Source organism: Lampetra planeri, chromosome 14 (assembly GCF_965212315.1).
Source record: "Lampetra planeri chromosome 14, kcLamPlan1.2.h2, whole genome shotgun sequence".
NCBI classification, from domain to species: Eukaryota; Metazoa; Chordata; class Hyperoartia; order Petromyzontiformes; family Petromyzontidae; genus Lampetra; species Lampetra planeri.
The window spans coordinates 9,725,524-9,745,405 of record NC_136120.1 but is presented as its reverse complement, the minus strand read 5'-3'; the positions used below and the strand labels follow the sequence as shown (position 1 = coordinate 9,745,405).

The 19,882-nt window shown below is 48.7% G+C and overlaps 1 protein-coding gene across 2 annotated transcripts; it reads right to left on the bottom strand.

The window, feature by feature from the left end:
• Positions 1 to 200: 200 nt before the first annotated feature.
• LOC144722352 (deubiquitinating protein VCPIP1-like) lies at positions 201 to 17,192 on the bottom strand. 2 transcript variants are annotated; one of them, XM_078600541.1, is made up of 6 exons: positions 16,633 to 17,192; positions 14,647 to 14,941; positions 7,889 to 8,255; positions 5,956 to 7,191; positions 4,357 to 4,443; positions 201 to 2,357 (listed from the first exon to the last, which is right to left on the bottom strand). In XM_078600541.1, exons 2-6 carry the CDS (start codon positions 14,935 to 14,937, stop codon positions 2,083 to 2,085), a joined length of 2,256 nt encoding a protein of 751 aa, XP_078456667.1. In that variant the 5' UTR covers positions 14,938 to 14,941; positions 16,633 to 17,192; the 3' UTR covers positions 201 to 2,082. The 2 variants fall into 2 exon arrangements, with proteins under 2 accessions (XP_078456667.1, XP_078456666.1); XM_078600540.1 differs by having other exon boundaries at positions 16,828 to 17,192.
• Positions 17,193 to 19,882: the final 2,690 nt, after the last annotated feature.

The window sequence follows — 19,882 nt, the reverse complement described above, 5'->3', positions numbered from 1 at the left end:
CACTCGGGAGACAAAGGCGACCGGGCATGGTGTTGGCCACCCACCCCCTCGTGTGTCGTGCCGGCCTTCATATGTGCTCGCTGAACAGAAATTTCCCCAACAGTCTGTTAGAGCGGCTGTGGGCACAGCCGTGTCGATGTGCCCACTACCCATAACACCCTCAAACATCACGTCACTGCAAGAGACGACATCGAGCGCTCGACAATGCAAAAATAATTTTATTTCAAAGCCACAAAGGGAGGCTTCTAATAAGAAATCTGAAGACACCGCAGGGCAGATTTAGCTCACTGGGCAGCCCGGGCACGGCTGGTTTGTGATATCAGCTGTCATGCACATCAATACTAATCCCTGTATAATCCTCATGTATAGTGATTATTTAGTAAATGTCTTTGTGTGCCGCCTATGCAAAAACATGCCAGGGGTATTGTAAGTCAACCATTTTTTTTTTATCATGTCTTAAGCAGCAATTGTAAAATAAGACGTTGCCTAGAGATTTCACATATGCGCCAAACATCACCCAAAGCTAATTATAAAATATTTTCAGACGGTAGTGCACCACCCATAATCAATCTTACAACTAGATCTCTATGCAGATCCCTAGCGACCGTGCAACATCAGTGTAATTAAAACGTACCCCTACATGGAGATTTAAGAAAGAAAAAAACTTGAGAAAATGCACCTTCTTGCCTTTGCATCCTGCAATGGGCTGCCTGCTTGTAAATATTAATTGTGCTCTTATTCCCCAGGAAGCATCGCCGAGTCTCTCGACTCTGCCAAGTTTGTTGCAGTCGGGGGACGATGATTGGTATGTTTTTATTTAATTGGAATAATTTGTGGATATTTGTTCTAATTATGCAAATTTGGATGACACGAGCACACAATGGCCGACTCTTGCGAATGACGTCACGGGGTCTGTAACGTCCCCTGCGAAACAGCCATCGCGTAGTATTTTAGGGGTCTGATGCACTCTGCAGTAATAACCAGGGCGGCCGGTGGATCGAACCGCGAACCTCTCCAAAAATTCGCCAAACGCGCCACCGGGCCGTTTATAAATGGTTGCAGCAATGTACACAGTCGTCTTCCAAATATGCTGTAGGGAGAAGTGCTATGCTTATATTGTTCGACTACTCAGTCCCGTTTACATGCGTACGATGCATGTAAATGTGGTATGTACTGGGGATGAGTTTAGTATTTAAACATTTAGAATTTTGTCTTTTTAAGGACAATTACAGTTGTATTTATGTATTTACCAGGTGAGGCCCACTGAGTTATGTAGCTCAACAAAGTGTCTTATCATCGTGTGGACATTTATAGCAGCCAAATACTCGAAACGCATGTTGATTCTAAATGTGGAGGGGAAAACCGGAGGACCTGGATAAAAATCCACGCAACCACGGGGACAGAGAGACATGCAAACTCCAAATATAGAGCAGGTGTCAGGGTCGGGATCGAACCCACGACCTCCTGTATACCAGACGAGGTAATTAACATCTCGCCATCGTGGCACCCTAACGGGAGTGATGTGGACATATTGTGCTGATGTCTGCATCACTGGCATTCTGTACGAATGTAACATATCTTGGTGCCAATGTCATGAGATTTGTGATGTGAATTCGAAACGAACACGTTTTACATATCATCCAAAGTTTTGTATCTCCGCTGGATTTTTCGGATTTATCCGGAATTTAGGAGCTCGTCCATACTATGTACGCACGGTAACGATGAACTTGACGTGTATTATCTGTTAACACACGAGTGTCATGATGTTTCTGTAACTTAATTTTATTGTAAATGGTTTTGAAAAGTAATTGATCCGATCAAACTTTCTGTTCAAGAAAATAATTTCATTAAATCATTTAATTGAATGAAGTCCGTGCAGTTTTTAATTTCGTCCATAATGTCTTTTATTTGGTTGACTTTGTTCCGATTTCTATCGACTGCACGGCTGCACTTTGCTTAATAACGTTGCTTGTTATTTTTGTCAACCGAGATCACTCGTGAAGATGACACTCATGCCGGTCTCCCCCCGAGTCACCCCCCCCCCCCGCGCCCCCCAGTTCAACAAAACAAACAAACTCGCCACTAAACTTTAGCCTCCTGCCTTAAGACGTCGTGAAAACACGGCTCGGAGCGAGCGCGAGTTTCACTCACACGCGCGGCAGCTCGGAGGTCCGCGGAACGAAGGCTCCCCGCCAATGCCTCCGGCGGCCCGGGGCCCTCCCGGTCTTCGAGCTCCGGCCCCACGGACCGGTGGCCTCTCTCCAGCAGGCAGATGTCCAGCCGATGGCTGCTCTCGTTATAGACGAACACTCGGCCGGGTAGACACGGGAAGCTGCAGTGCACGCCATCCGCCAACTCTGAGAACGACACGCACGCGCACAGTGTGGAACGGCAATCTATTCTATTGAGGACTCATATAGCGCCCTTTCCAGCCGACGGCGGTACTCGAGGGGCAAAAGGGGAGCGACGGATGGGGTGGAGCGGCTGTCAGTGACGGAAGGGATGGGGCAGGGCCTGGGAATGGAGCTGCTGATGGTGCAGCGGTAGGGAAGGAGGAATAAGGTGCAGTGTGATGGTGAATGAGGGTGACAGATGGATGCAACGTGGATGAGGCAGCGGGGTATGGGGCACATGCGTGAAACATTCCAACAATGAGAAAAAGTTAACTGCAAATTACTCAGTATTGTTGGGTCTTTCGGTAAAGTCACGTAAATAGGTTCAAAGAAAATAATGAAACCAACAAAAAATTACGACGTTTCGATTGCAACACAAGCGTTCGTCCTCAGGAAGAAAAAAGAGATGGACAGCTGCTGAGGCAGACTGTTTTAAAAAGTTTAAAAATTAACCCGTAAAAACAAAGTTTTTCACTATAAATCCTTTATATGCGTGTTCAATGGGCCACAACCCAGCCCACATTGGTCTTTGAAACGGGCGTCCTCTCGTCCTCTGGCTTGAGATGGCTGCCACCTATGGGTCAGATGATTGCCTGCCACCATTAAGCAATTGGTAATTCAATATAATTTTTTTTTACCTAAAAAGTGTAAAATTTTTGAAAAAAATGTTCACGAAAAGAAATTGTCACGCACGAGTCTGTGTGCAAAATGTCAGCTCGATTGGATCACGGGAAGTGGGTTAAAAAACGACCGAAAGATTTGCACGGTCGTAAGCACGCAAGCAAGCAAGCAAGTTAACTTAATATAAAGGATTTAAAAATGAGTGTAGCCCAAGGGTCATAAATGAAGTGAGCAGGGCTTGTGATGTTAATGTGAGAGATTAGCCTGTTAATGTGAGAGATTAGCATATTAATGTAGGATCGGAGAGCGGCCTCCACGAGGGTGTGGAGGTGGCTATGTTAATGTGAGAGAATAGCATGTTACTGTGAGAGATTAGCATGTTAATGGAAGAGATTAGCATGTTACTGTGAGAGATTAGCATGTTAATGTGAGAGATTAGCATGTTAATGGCAGATCGCAGAGCAGCAACGTCGCGCTCGCGAGCGAGGTGGCTGTTTTAGTGTGGAACCTGTTAAAGTTAAATCAGAGATGGTTCAATTTTGATTTGAAGCTTTCGTGACTGCAGGAATCCATAATCTTTGGTTCTTTCGGTAAAGTCACGTAGGTATAAAATAAAATAAATCACGACGTTTCGATCGCAACACAAGCGATCGAAACGTCGTAGTTTTTTGTTATTTTGTGTTATTTTCTTTGAACCTATCTACGTGACTTTACCGAAAGACCTAAGAATATTAATTCCTGCAGTCACGAAAGCTTTAAGTCAATATTACTCAACGAGCGTGGGGCAGGGGGTGCCTTGCCCCCCCCCCCCCTTGACAACCACCATGAGATTTGTGTTCAACAAAAGTGTAAAAAAGAAAACACTTATTTAAAACACGGTTACATTTTTTATGGAAATACTTTCATTACGTTTCACGTTTTATTTTAATTTGAGGAGTAACGTTTGGCTTCCGCAAATTGCGCAAATCATATATTGGGCCCCCACTTAACCGATTACCGCACCCCCCGAGCTGATAATGTGGTTGCTACACCAGGGACATGACTCAATTGGGTTCACACACAGCGGCAACATCATCGCCCCCTGCTGTGAAAAACTTGGCAGGACTCTCCTGAAAAAGAGTTGAGACTCGGCGAGACCCTGCTGCGTAAACAGGTGGAGCAAGAATAACTAAAACAAGAAACAGCGTTGAAACTACATTCACTCATTTTGAATTAATATCACAACTTCAGAACCTGTGACAAAATTGTTTCAAGAGTTCACTCTTGCATGTGCAGTACAGTATGTTGAACTTCTTTTGCATTGTATGAATGAGTGGTGTTGCACCAGCGGGCACGGCCGTACCTAAGTCGTCGCTGGCTTTACGGAGAAACACTCCGGCGTCGCAGAACGTGTACGGAAGTTTCTTGACAAGCGACCACAAACTGTCTCCTGCAACACAAGTTAGCCGAACATCAGGCACCGTGCGGACGATTCATCGAGTGGACTGCATTCAGCGTTAGTCACTCGACGCTCAAAGAGGGCTTTGAATATCCTTTAAATGGTACACCACCGTAAGCGGTGGTGGAAATGTGTCGGTATATTTATGTTGAATTTCGATTTAAAGCTTTCGTGACTGCAGGGATTCATATTCTTGGTTCTTTCGGTAAAGTCATGTAGAAGGGAAGTAATAAAATAATAAAAATAAACATAATAAAATAATTATCACGACGTTTCGGCCACAACGCAATGAGGACGGCTGCTTGCGTTGTGGCCGAAACGTCTTGAGAATTATTTTATTATGTTTCATTTTTATTATTTTATGTTGAATTTCTTTCGCAGCGTACGTAGCCAACCGTGCTAATCGGGCGTGCGGTACACCACATGATGGTATACCGAACCGTAACACTACACAAAGTGTACCCGCACTTTTCAAACCGGTTCCTATTCCTATGCAACTTGGTTTCCGCAGAGGGCAGTGACCACGGGCCGCAGAACGCATGGGTGCTAAGAGAGACTGGCACTTCTACAGCTCCAATTGTCAGCAAAAGCATTCCATGAAGGCGTATTTTCAACCTGTAAATTCGATATGAGATGTGTAAATTGTTTGCTGAAATCGACCGATAAATTGAAAACTTAGGGCGGGGATTTTAAATCCACCCAAAATAACGAGGCCGGTATATGAATTGTCACACACTGTACATGTCTGCTTCCACACAGGTACTCGAACTTACCATTTTTCACTATTTTTATTTTACCAGGTAAGGTCCACTGAGCTATTCTAGCTCTTTGTCAGAAGCAACCTGGCTATCAGAAATGGTTTATCATGCGGAAATAAATAGCAGCCAAATATTCTAAAGGCGTGTTTCCAAATGCGGAGGGAAATCCCGGAGGACCTGGAGAAAAGTCCACGTGACCACGGGAAAGAGAGACACGCAAACTCCTAAAATACAGCAGGCGTCATGGTCGGGATTGAACCCACGACATCCTGTATACCAGGCGAGGTAGTTAACATCTCGCCACCGTGGCGCCCAAATCCTGCTTGAGGGTTGACTTAGCCCATCATCATCCCTCCATCTGGGGTGGATGAAACGAGCACCACTCTGTGGGGACCATCAAAGCGGTTGTCCTACGGATTTCCCCGTCCGCGCCAAAGCAATGTGTAACTTCGACCCACTGGCTCAGAGCTTTAAACGGGAGATGAGCAAATTCTCGAAGCTCGTTTGTGCAGCAGGGATGTTCTCTGGGTTTGAGCCGCGCCCGGGTGGCAATGCCGACTGCGGGTGACGTGCCCAGTATTTTCAGCTCGCTCGTCCTCATTCGCATCCCGGCATCCTGGCAAGTTGCGAATGAGTGGATCTATTGTGCGGCTTTAACAATCGTTGCATGCAATGCTGTGAACACAAACTGTCGCAATATTCAATAGCCACCGCAGTAATACCAAGCCCATTGTGTGTTTCTCACCCAAAACGTTGGCCATGGTGTTGAGTAAAATTAGCTCCTGCGTGCAGTCTGCTGCTGCGGCTGTAGCTGCAGCTGCTGCTGCTGCATTCGATACGGTCCCACCCTGGGATGTGCTTTCCCAGCCAGGCTGGCGTGCCTGTCCCTTGCCCGCGGGTTCCTCGGTGCTGCCCAGAGCGTCAGTGCCCTCGGCACGGTCTTTTGACAGCAGGGCACCGTTGGGCTTCGCGTCTTCTGCCGCGTCGTCTGCACGCGTCTCTCTGTCGCCAGCTTCCACGCTACGGTCGCCCCGTTCTGTGGCCAACAGCTGCTGCTGCTGCTTGCACAGGACGTGAGCGGCTAGGGTCTCCAGCTCACCGCTCACCTCTGCGCCCGGAAAATGTTTGAGCTGCAAATATTGAGCCATCTTCTGCACATTTGTGTTGAGCCCGGGGTCACTCTGGTCCTTGAACACCACCACGGTGTCCTCGATCCGCTTCCCGTTCAAGCTGAACGAGACCCCCACGAGCTGCGGCAGCCCGTCGTACTCCTGACCGTCCCAGTAATGCTTAAATCCACATTTACACGTGCCGGAGGGGGTTGACGTTCGGTCGGTATTTTCATATTGCGTGGAGCCGTCCTCGCGGATCTTTCGGACCCTTTCCGAGGAACAGCTTCTGCAAGGCGAAGGGACACTAGCGCCCGATGGCGCGCCCGCCCTGACCGCGCAGGGTTGCTGCTCTTCGCCCTGGAGATCTGGCGCCCTGTCGCCGTCTGTCGTTTCATTCCCAACCACGAATACGCTCATGCAGTTGGTGCACTGATACAGATGGCCCTCGCTTAAATACACCTTCAGCGTCGCGATCATTTCTCCGTCCGTCTTCCATGATCCCATGTTGAGCGACTCTTGACAGTCAACCACTAAGGAAGGGGGGATTCTGTGCTTTTCGGTAAACATCTCCTGCATGGACGAGATGAGACGTTCGACGTAGCTGTCGGTCAGCGTTCGGTCTCCGCCGATGACACAGCAGTCGCCCTCGCTGAAGTCGATGTAGTCTTCCAGGGCCTTGTCGGTGAATCCCCAGACCTTGGGCAGCATTTCTTTGGGCAGAACAGGAGGCACAAGGCCCCTGACTCCGACGAGAGGAACAAAGTGGATGTGCTCCAGGTTGGCCCACGCCACGCACAGCGGCCGGTGTAACTTTCCGTCGCTCCGTCTGCGACGCTGTTCGGAAGGAACTAAGCCCGGGAGGAACGTCCCTGAAACACACACACACATCGCCGCTGTGTGATAACAACCACTGAAACTATCGCATTAGATTTTTTGTTTTAATTGCAGAAATGTTTTCCATACGAGGGTATTGTTGGGTTACGAACTCTTGAGCGTGGTTCCTGATTCGCCGCTATGTCTACTGGTTCTGATCATGAGTGCAAAATGAATTGGGGGTGGCAAAGATAAAGATCCCCCGTATAGCCTTAACAGACTGTCGGGGCAAGTGCCGTTAGCGAGCACCTATGAAGGCCAGAACGGTACACCGAGGGGGTGAGGGACGATGATTTTTACACACCTTACCAGGTACTCATTTCAGACTGAGTCGACCTAGCGGAGGCCCAGGATCGGTTAAGATAATCGTCACAGGTGTTTTGGTGGCCATGAGCGGGAATCGAATTCAGGTCGGCAGGTTCGTAGCGCAGTGCGCTAACCGCTACGCCACTGCTCCCCATACATATACTCACACACACACACACGTGTTGTGACAGTGGCGCTGGCCTGAGCGTTCACACGGCCCCACACGCACTGCACAGCGGCAGTGCCTTTCAGCGAGTCACTCGCTCGCGCAATGTGACGACTCTCCCTCGTAATTTCACGCACGTGTTGCGATGTACACACGTGCATCGTGATGCACACACGCGGGCAACCCTCGAGAGACGTCCCCGCAACGTCTGCGGCCATCACCTGCATAGTCCCCCGAAGAAGCCATGCCGCCGTCGGAATCCAGCAGGATGATGGGCCGTCGCAGCACGCTGGACAGGCCCAGCAGGTGCACGTTCCTCAGGCCGTGCAGGGTGCCCCGCGGCGGCCTGTAGTCGGGCTCGCTCTCGCGCACGATCTCGTCCCACTCGTCGTCCACCAAGAAGTCGGCGAGCAGCGCGCGGTACGTGTCCCTCTCCTCCTCCAGGTGGGCGCGCAGCGCCGTGCGCAGCGCGTGCCAGAAGAGCTCGCGGCCCACCAGCGCCCGGGAGATGGCGTGCACCAGGCAGTGGCCGTCCCCGTCCACGTGCAGAGGGACCAGGCGCGAGTCCCCGCTGTTGGCCTGCTGCACCTGGTGGGCGAGAGGCACCGGCCACGTCAGAGACTGCCGCGCGACGGCTCCAGGGTCGAATCGCGGTGATGAGTGGCAGTGGGTCGAAGTTACACATTGCTTTGGCGCGGACGGGGCAATCCGTAGGACAACCGCTTTGATGGTCCCCACAGAATGGTGCTCGTTTCATCCACCCCAGATGGAGGGATGATGATGATAATGAGCTGAGTCAACCCTCAAGCAGGATTTGGGCGCCATGGTATCGAGATGTTAACTACCTCGCCTGGTATGCAGGATGTCGTGGGGTCAATCCCGAGCATGACGCCTGTGTTATATTTGGAGTTTGCGTGTCTCTCTCTCTCCCCACGTGGCCGCGTGGATTTTTCTCCAGGTCCTCCGGTTCTTCCCTCCACATTTAGAATCAACGTCACCGCGCGTTTAGAGTATTTGGCTGCTGCTGTAGATTTCTACGTGATGATGATGAGCCATTTCGTTGAGCTATCATTTGTGGCCAGGTCACTGCTGTAAAAGAACTACAAAACTCAGTGGGGCCTTACTTAGTAAAATCTTTTTTTATTAAACAAATTTGTTTAATCCATCTCTCATTTACAGCCGCTGTTTGCAGCCCTGAGCTAAGTCGAGTGTAAATTCCGCATTCTAATGGCTGGGGCGAGTCTATCCATAGGACAACCAATGTTGACTACCCCACAAAGTGGTGCTCGTTGAGCTTCGAAGGGTCAAGTCGACCAACCAACCAGGCAGGAGTTGAACTCACAACCTTCCCACTGCCGAGCCGCGTGGCCGGTGTTGTTGATGACTTCGCTGTACGGAGTGTTGCTATGCAAAGTAAACAATGCAGCAGCTGTTCTTGTTTGTTATGAATGTATTGACATTCCTTCAGACGTTATAAATGGACAGGTTTATTACATTTTCTAATTCATGGTTTAAAAGTTATTTTTCATCTGGAATAAGTGGCCCCCTAGGGGCATTTTGCCTGCCCAGGCCTCCAGGGACCTCTGTGGTCCTGCTGAGAATATATTAACCCCACCTTACATGACCCTTGTGTGTGAAAATGGTTTCGCCTCAATCCATTACCAAAATGTGCCCAGCCGGTTCAGCCACACATCCATAAACAACAAGCATAGCCGCTAGCACCACAACAAATTAAATGTAGATCAACTCTCATACCAAGGTGACGGAACACACTGCCCATAAACACCAAATACAAGGTCCCCCATGTGGCAAGTGCTGTTAGCGAGCACCTGTGAAGGCCGGCATGGCACACGAGGGGGTGGATGGCTATCGCAATGTCCAAATGTCTTTGTCTCCCAAGTGCTGATGTTTACATGTCGCACCAGCCACTGTACTAATTTCAGACTGAGTCGATCTAGGGGAGGCCCAGGACCGGTTCAGACAATCATCACTGGTGTTGCTGGTTGTGAGTAGAAATCAGACTCGGGTCGCCGGGTTCGTAGCACAGTGCACTGTCACACTTCCGCTCCCCACCAGAGACACCACGCACGCAGGCGTCGGGAATTATAAATGTACATAATCGACGTTTTTGGGTTAGATCGCGTTATTTAGGTGTCGTAACCCTCCACCACCCGACACGGCCAATCAGCAAAAAAGTGTCACGTTGACGAAAGACAAATAGTTCACTGCTTTAGCCCACCGGTGTGTTGAAGCGTGAAACCACAACATTTACATTTTTTTTGTGGTTTCACGCTTCAACACACCAGTGGGCTAAAGCAGTGAACTATTTGTCTCTTGTCAACGTGACACTTTTTTGATGATTGGCCGTGTCGGGTGGTGGAGGGTTACGACACATTTATAAATAACGCAAATCTAACCCAAAAACGTTGATTATGAATAATATTGGTCGCGAAAGCCTACGTGTTAAATTATAAATGTGCCAAATTCAGAGCGAGCGCCAAACCCTTAGGGGCGCTGCTGAGGATGGCAGCTGGGAGCGATGTGCGAGGGGGCTTGGAGCACAGCAGGACCAACGGTCGCCCATTACCACCACCCCCGGAACAACAAAAACATTCCCAAGGAGGATCGTGAAACGCGGTATATATTTTGCGAAATAAATAACGTCACCTTGTTTTACCTGGATAGTTCATTCAAAGTTGCTGAGATGAAATGATTTATTCACTTTATTAAAGTAGAACGGGGCTCGTGACGTCACTGTCTGGTGCCGTTCTCTCTGCCAGCTGTGAAAGCCCCAAATTGAAATTCCCTCGACTAATGGCGACGTGTTCTCAGTTTCGACCGATATCGTGATTAAAATATAATTTAATGAGCGAAAGAAACACGCGATCGCCCATCGCCATTTGGCTACGAACAACTACACAGGGCCACGCAGATATGAAGACACAGACACATGGATAGAATACAAAAAACCTTCACAGAGACACAGAGAGAGACAGGAACACTGAGACAGGCACACAGATAACAAGAAAGACTAAATATTTCTAGATTTAAAGCTTTCGTGACTGCAGGGATTCATCTTCTTGGTTCTTTCGGTAAAGTCACGTAGAATGGAAATAATAAAATAATAAAAATAAAACATAATAAAATAATTCTCACGACGTTTCGGCCACAACGCAAGCAGCCGTCCTCAGGTGAAGAACAGGTCTGTCGATAAACGTCGTGATAATAATTTTATTATGTTTTATTGTTATTATTTTATTATTTCCATTCTACGTGACTTTACCGAAAGAACCAAGAAGACTAAATATTTCACCAAGTAAGGCCCACTGAGTCTAATAGCTCTTTTTCAGATGCGACCCAGACGCAAATGATAGCTCAACGAAGTGGCTTATCATCACGTGGACATTTATAGTAGCAGCCAAATAATCTAAACTCATGTTTCTAAATGTAGATTGTAAGCCCGGAGGACCCTGAGGAAATTCCACGCGACCACGGGGAGAACATACAAACTCCATGTATGCAGGCGTCGGGGTCAAACCCACGACCTCATGTACACCAGGCGAGGTACTAAACATCTCGCCATTGAGACACCTGGGGAGTGCCTAATCCTGTGCTTGACTGGAATGATCGCTGGAGGCACGCGGACACAACGTGTAAATATGGGTCCATGGAAACAACGGCTCTTCATAAAACTGTACTGTCAGGACATATTTTTACTGTTTAAAACACTTCAATTGCATCATGCATGACCCAATCAGCTGATCAGGATGCCATCTAATCTCCATTGCATCACATCGGATGGATGACCAGTCCCACCACGCGATCCGGCCACTGCCAGCTGACCACACAACTGTTTGAACCGACTCGTTGCATCATAACACTGTGCTAGTATAGGGGGCCCGCTGCTGTTTACGAATGCCTCGCGCCTTTCTAATCAGGCCACCCCCTTAGGATTCCTATAACAGGACAAAACTTTCTCTGTCAAGCCAGTCCAGAATGTGGCTTGTGTCAACAGTGCTACCGGGGCTCAAGGTGCAGGTTTATTTTGATTAACCAGGTGAGAACTCAAGAGACCAAGCGTGTCCCTTTGCAAGAGTGGCCTGGGCCTAGTCTGCCAGTAGGAGGCGATCATTGCGAATAGTTTTCAAATGCAGGTGTCCCACAAAAAGGGCTTACAGGTGACGTCATCACATCTATCCCTTTATTTAAGGAACGACACAGGAGGATTTCTCCACAAATCTGGCTGCCGCCTGATGATGCCGGTTGTAATTACTGGCGAAACGACGTACTCCGATTGTAAATGTTGTGGATTTTCTCTCCAACACACCCGTGTGCTGGACTAATAACGAATTGGCATTTTCTGTTTACGTGACAAACCTTACTAATTGGCTGTGTCGGGTGGAGAGTTTTAATTTGTTCATATGATTACAATGGATATCTATTATAATAATTGGTTTGGTTATTCACAGTTAATTGACATACATAATGTATGTACATCACGCTTGCACATTATGCATGTACATTGTGCATTTTCTGTGGGCAACCACCATACCTGTTTCACGTTCACCCATCACCTTCCTCAGTAGCTCATCGTTATCATCTGCGTTGTTTTCCTTCCCGTCAAGGAAGAAGATGCCAATAGCTTTTTGTGTACACACGTGTTCATAGTGTGTGTAACGATATGCCACCTGACAGAAATCGAATTGAACATGAACAGAGTGAACTAATGCCCTCATCGCCCGAGCCATTTCGCACAAAGTCAATACAGTAATGAGATTCACGCAACTGCCCACTGATATTGCCAGATCTTTTTCACAGCACATCTTGTTAATTGAGCGTCAATGGTGTCAAATGTAAGTTGCATATCGACCGTGTTTGTGTCCCAGACAACACTGCGATCTTCAACATGACCACCGCTGCTCTTTAGCACGAAATGTAATATAGAACAGCATGCCGTACTTTACACCAAACGCACACCCCCACCATGCCACATCAGCGGACAATCTTTGGCCATACAGTGGTACCCCGGAGATCGAACTTAATTCGTTCTGGAATGCCATTCGAACACCGATTTGTTCGAACACCGAATCAATTTTCCCCATAAGAATTAATGTAAATGACATTAATTGGTTCCAGACACAAGAAATCTCTCATTATAAAGCATTTTTACACGAAGTTTACAGTAATTACATGCATACAATCATACAGAAACACAATAGATAAATGGAATAAATATATGGAATAAATGAAATAAATGAACATTGAACTTCACTTTACCTGTGGTAAGGAGAGTTGATGGCTTGAGTGGAAGGTGGTGAGGAGGAGGTGGTGGTGTTATTGTTTGGAAGGGGAGTCCCCTTCCTGACTGAGCCTCTCATACGGTAAAACCTTTGTCTGGGCAAGCGTCATGCACGCTGGCCATACGCGTCTCAGCCGCACAGGTTCTTTCAAGTCGCGATTTCCCATTCGACCTCCGAATTTCGTTCGGTTTCCGGGACAAAAAATGTTCGGAAATATCGTCCGAACACCGATTTGTTCGAGTTCTGGTGTGTTCGATCTCCGAGGTTCTACTGTACTTGACCAGGCTGGTCACTGTGAGTTGGCTAAGGTGGGAGGACTCAGAATTGGTACTCGCCAATCACTGTAGCCGTGGTTGGGAACTGAACCCGGAGGATCCAGGGTCCATGGCGACTTGTGCAAAACACTGCGCCACCGCTACCCTTGCATTCCTCCATCGTTTCAACATTTTGAATTTGACTATCCTACTTGGCTACGTGCAATGCGACCTGTTTGTACATCTAACTTCCACTTCTCTACTTGATGTGCTGCAGGGAACTATCCCCACCACTCCTCACTCTCTTATCTCACTCGCCGGGCTCTCCCAGTCATCCCCGTTTCTCTCCGGGCCTCTCATTTCGCTCACCCCTCACTTTGTTGTTCTCTCAACTTGCAGAACCTGGTTCACGTTTTCCAACGATACACCGACCTGACCACTCACACCCTGCTTCCTATGTCCATCACTTCGTTACTCTGACCACTCATTCTGCTCTACGTGGCAGGTACCCGTGACTGTTCACACACGCACACACACGTACAATAATCACCATCAACCAAATTTGATGATTGCGCAACTCTTAACTGGTATACAGGAGGTCGTGAGTTAGATTCCGACCCTAACGCCTGTATATCTGAAGTTTGCTTGTTCCCCCTGTGGTCGTGTGTATTTTTGTCCGGGTCCTTCGTGTTCTCCCTCCATATTTAGAATCAACACACGTTTAGAGTATTTGGCTGCTATAAATGTCCACATAAGCCACTTGGTTGAGCTATCATTTGTGGCCAGGACGTGACTGAAAAAGAGCGACCGTATCTCAGTGGGCCTTACCTGGTAAAATAAAATAGTTTAAAGTTTAGATTGGGCAGGGGTGGAATGCGCGGGAGAAGCATGAATTCACGTGATGAGCCACTTCGTTGAGCTATCATTTGTGGTAGCCAGGTCGCTTCTGAAAACGAGCTGTATAGCTCAGTGAACCTTACCTGGTAAAATTAAACAAAAATTAGTTGTATTATGAATAATTTTTAAAAGTACAAATTTTCAAGACTTTTGTTACAAGAAACATATGTTTGCATTCTATTTTTTCTTTATTCAGTAATGCGGTTGTTTTTGCTCTAATTTCTATTAGCTTAATTGTTGTACTTTCATGTCATTACTCTTTGGTTCTTTTGGTAAAGTCACGTAGGTATAAATTAAAATAATGTCATTGTTTTTCTAATTTTGGTGACCCAGTTCACTTGAAAATGGGACCATACCCTAGTCTCGTGAGTTCTGACCAGGTTAAAACAAAATTAACGTGAAACTCCTTCATCTGACAACCGCTATATTTCCCATTTGTCTAGGCCTCTCCCCACTCATCCATTTGACCGATTCTCAGGTCCGTTCACGTCGTACGCACGGCATATTGGCGCAGGCGAGCGGCCGTACCTTGTCGAGTGTCGCGCACAGGTAGTCTGTGCTGCCTGTGCGGTCGATGCCGTAGCCCGGGCATCTCAGCCGTTCGGGCTGCACCTGGAAGGCTCGGTCAGCCAGGGAGCTGCAGTCGAACGCCTCGCGTCCCAGCAGCTGCGTGAGCGGCATCGCCTTCCCCGTGCGCCTGTCCATGCCGTGCGTGGTGAGCAGCGGAGAGAGCAGCTTGCACAGCAGGGAGGACGTGTGCAGCTTGCCCGCAGCTTCCGTAGCAGAGCCCTTTACGCCACACGATCCTGTGCCCGCCATGACCCTGTTGCCAGGAAAAAAAACGTGATTTGTAATTAAGGCAATTTGCATTTTTTTTGGTTTCCGCACAAAACTTTTTTTCTTCCCTATTTTTTATTTTACCAGGTGAAGCCCACGGAGCTATTAGATCGTTTTCGGAAGCGATCTGGCCACAAATGATTGCTCAACGAAGTGGCTAACTTCAAGTTTCTAAATGTGGAGGGAAAACCCAGAGGAACCAGAGAAAAAGCCACGTGACCCCGGGGAGAACATGCAAACTCCAAACATCGAGGCGTCAGGGTCGGCATCGAAATCCACAACCTTTGCATACCAGACGAGGGAGTTAACATCTCACCACCGCGCAGTTTCATCAGCGTTGGTCAAGCGAGCCTGACTGCCGCTGATGAGACACCCAATGTCGAAACCGATCCCAAGTGTTGCGTGCACTGAACGCTGCTTTAAATTCTGCACTCCCAGAAGGCAGTGCGGCCGATTGTTTTTTGTACAAAATAAGTAATAGGAAGTGGCCCCGAAGCTTGCCATAACGTAAGGGGCCGTGGCCAATTACAGCCAACGTCAGTTTACCGTGGACAATTAGATAGAATATAGTATTGTCATCAGTATGACATAAGTATACCAAGTTTGCAGTCGATACCACATTGGGAAGTGGGTTAAAATTGAGTTACAAGATTTGAGGATACAACAACAACAGACAAAGCGAGTTAATACAAATCGTGTAATAATAAATGCATGTTTTTGTTTGTCTACGCGGGAGACGGAGATGTGACGGTGAGACATCGCTTGTCCACGTCGTGTCTCGCCCACAGTGCAAGTTCGCTCTCTCAGGAGACGCTCACTCGAGCGGAGGCCCTTTCGCCAGCAATTGCAGGGCCTGCGCCTGTACCATGCCAATGTACTCATGTACCAGTGTACACAGCACCGTACTAGAGCACAATCAATAACCAACTTGCACCCCTTCAAATATGTCCCTGCACATACAACAACCCCAACAACAACCCCAATATAAGTTGTACACTTCCCATTGGCACGGTTTCCACATTCAACGTCTCATCAGCAGTGCTGCGGTGTTCCCGTGCACGCTACTCGATTTTATTTTCACTGAACCGAGGTCTACTCCACGACACTGCAGCGGGGCACAACGAGAAAAAACTACGTCCCCCATCACCCTCACCACCAACCAAACCACCATCATCAACACAGAATGCAATGGAGGTCGCCACGCACTCGTACGGATCTGGCACAATCACAGAGGCTGCGATGTGTGTGTGGTCAAGGCTATCTGGGGTAGCTCTACCTTTGTGTGTGTGTGGTCAAGGCTACCTGGGGTAGCTCAACCTCTACCTGTGTGTGTGTGGGGAACGGTGGTGTAGTGGTTATCGCGCTGCGCTACGAACCAGGCGACCCGGGTTCGATTCCCCGCTCACGGCCACCAACACCGGTGACGATTATCTGAACCAGGTCCTGAACCTCCCCTTGGTCGACTAAGCCTCAAATGAGTACCCGGTGCGGTGTGCAGTAAACATCACCACTAGGGAGACAAAGGCGGCCGGGCGTGGTGTTGGCCACCCCACCCCCTCGTGTGCCGTGCCGGCCTTTATAGGTGCTCGCTAACAGCACTTGCCCCTGCAGTCTGTTCCAGGCTACCCGGGGGATCTTTGTCTTTGCCTCTTGTGTGTGCGCTCCGTCGTTACGCACCGAACAGGCGCGTGCGGGCAGCGCCTCTCGCCACTGCGCGGACCACCGCGCACACAAAACGCGAAGTGAAACCGAAACTGAGCGAGTTGCGTTTGTTGGCTGCCGTTCGCCTTCTTCTTCAGCCGACGACGCCGCCGCCGTCAAGATTTGTTGTTGCGACTCGCGTGCCACCGTGCTGCACAAACACAAACTTGCATTCTCATGCGGCGAGACGATTGTTCTGTTGCTCGCGATGACTCCACCACCGCCGCTAACCACGGAACGACCCCGAAGGATGTCGCGGTGCCACTGCCGTGCCAGGTGACCTCCGGAGAACCCCCCACGACTCCTCGGGCTGGCTCGGTACTGGCTCGCAGGCGAGGAGAGGTCGCGGTGGCTCTTGCCTGAGTCTCGTCCTAGCGCCTGGCTGTGCCCCCCCCCCCTGATGGTTCCCGTCTGGCCCCAGGGGTCCCAGGCGCCGTGCCGAGGATGGAGACCTGCGCTGAGCTCCACGCTGGGAGGCGACCGGGGCCGCCGCACGGGGAAGTGACCCGCGGGTTGCAGTTCCGTGTCGCGTCGCGCATCATCATCGACGACAACAACAACAGCAGCGAGCACGCGTGTCGCCCCTGTGCGTGCGCTCTGTGTACTCCAGCGTGTACACTGTGTACTGTGTGTACTCTGTGCTGTGTGTACTGTGTGTGTGTACTGTGTGTACTCTGTGCGTGTACTGTGTGTGTACTGTGCTGACGTACTGTACCTGTAAACCCCTCATCAGTGCCTAACTTAATACAGACCAATTCAGACATTATATATCTCAACGTTCATCCTACAAAGTCCCATCACAAGGCGAGAAACACAAACAGACACCATTTGCTGTTGTTATTATTTTATCATTACACGCTTTTTATTAACTCTGTTGTATCCTCAAAACTTGTAACTCAATTTTAAGCCACTTCCCAATGTGGTATCGACTGCAAACTTGGTATACTTATGTCATACTGATGACAATACTATATTCTATCATTAAAAATAATATATATAGTTTTAAACATTATTTTGTATATCTTATATTTCGGCTTGGGTCTAATTGGCCACGCTCCACTGACGTTGGCTGTAAATCACCACGGCGTTATGGCAAACTTCCGGGCCACTTCCTGGAGTCGTGGAGTTCTTCCATTACTAGTACGGTACATTTAATTAAAGCGTGTTTAAAAAAAAAGTTTTATTTTATATTACTTATTGCCCATATTGAAACGGCTGTACGCCGTGTGGACCTGAAAACTCAATTTCCCTGCACGAGAAGGATACGGGGTTCAACTCGTGTGGGTTGACGGGCATGGACTGATGACGAGCGTCAAGGGAAATTCAAGCGCCGAGTGGCATCGAATCTCACCGCCCGTCACCTCCTCCTCAATGTGGCGGACACGACTGCCACCTGGAATGGCCCGGAATGCGTGAGCCGTGGTGTTCGGGATGGAACTTCGCGTGCCTCGGCTCCCGCGTGGATACCAAGGGCACAGAGTTGTGCCATCGGGTGGGTTTCTTTATTCTGGAGGAATCCGATGAGCTATGAAGCTCTTTTTCACAGATGTCCAGCAGAGAAAAGTCAGTCAGTCCGGTACTTTACAGTGAGTCCCGTACTTTACATACATGTCATTTGGGAACTAGCATCATGACGCAATCATCGCCCAAGGTTGGCAACGATAATTATGTATTGTTTGAGCAGTGTTTCACTTTCTTTCGCACCGTACGTAGCCAACCACGCTAATCGGAGGTGCGCTTTGCCAGCCGTGTGGTTGCGTGTGGTAATTCTGTGGTAGTTCTGTGGCATCCCTGTGCCTCCAGGGGGCTCTTCAGAGCCGTGTTAAGACTGAGCCAGGCATTGGCCTAGTGTGTCTACAAACGAATTCCCAGGGGGTACGTGAGATGATTTATAAATGCGTGAAGTTATATCATACATGAGTCATCGTGAATGATCTGCCAATATAAATAAATTACGATATTTTTTTTCTATCCATCTGGGAACTGAAAACCATATAAAACTCCTTTATAATGTCATTGATCGTAAGCAACGTGGTTTACAAGCTTCACCAGCGAGTGCGAACAAAAATCTCACGCGTGCAGAGCGTCCGTTGTTAACACATTCCTGCGGAGGGAGCTGGTAGGAACGTTGGGTTGCTCGGTCAGGGTCAACGGCGGCGTGGTGTATTCCGCAAATATGCCCGACTGTGAGAGCGGGCACAAGCCGGCGTGAGTAGGTTAAACGTTGAGTTTTATAAGGGCACCACGGGGTGACCAGCCCCTCCCCACCCAGCCCCTCCCCACCCAGCCCCTCCCCACCCTCCCCACCCAGCCGCTTCTGGCTGCACTCCTGCTCGTCTGCGAAAACCACGCTCGTGACAATTCTACAGCAGCGTGTAGAGATGCAATCTGTGTGAATGATGCTTATGTCTACATTAATTAATATTGTTGGGTGTGTTTGTGCAGTAAAACAAGTGTCGGGCCACACCAATACAAGACACATCATCATCAATATCCATGGGCAGATCGCCCGTGTCGGTGTCTGCTGCACATTTCGTCATTTGCTTACACTTTACTCCGTCTTGCAGAGGTGGGACAAAGTCATTGTTATGCAAGTCCAAGTCGAGTCGCAAGTCATCAAATTCATGACTCGAGTCTGACTCGAGTCCAAGTCACATGACTCGAGTCCACATCTCATAGGTGGGACAAAGTCATTGTTATGCAAGTCCAAGTCGAGTCGCAAGTCATCAAATTCATGACTCGAGTCTGACTCGAGTCCAAGTCACATGACTCGAGTCCACATCTCATAGGTGGGACAAAGTCATTGTTATGCAAGTCCAAGTCGAGTCGCAAGTCATCAAATTCATGACTCGAGTCTGACTCGAGTCCAAGTCACATGACTCGAGTCCACACCTCTGCCGTCTTGTGCTCAAGTCGTGGCCACGTCTCTCTGGCACCAACCTACTTAAGTCGTCGTAGTCAAGCTGCTCTCTGTTCGGTCTTCCTCTCTTTCCGGTTCCTTCCATTTTTTCTGAACAACAACAACACACTTTTAATCTTCATTTGAAGCTTTCGTGACTGCAGGAATCCATACTCTTTGGTTCTTTCGGTAAAGTCACGTAGGTAGAAAAAATAAGACACTTTTAATGTCACCCGTCGTTGTTGTGTCCACCATAACTAGACGTGTGTCCAAGACGAGACACGGTCCTTCAATGACGGCGGAAGAGCCGGCACGGGCCACCGATGT

What these genes read in the sequence shown, in the direction of transcription:
- LOC144722352 (XM_078600540.1), bottom strand. An exon ending in CACCATGGCCAACGTTTTGG is followed by an intron (nt 4,444 to 5,955) that starts GTGAGAAACACA and finishes CTTGTGTTGCAG; the next exon opens with GAGACAGTTTGTGGTCGCTT. An exon ending in TAAAGCCAGCGACGACTTAG is followed by an intron (nt 2,358 to 4,356) that starts GTACGGCCGTGC and finishes TGTCGTTCTCAG; the next exon opens with AGTTGGCGGATGGCGTGCAC.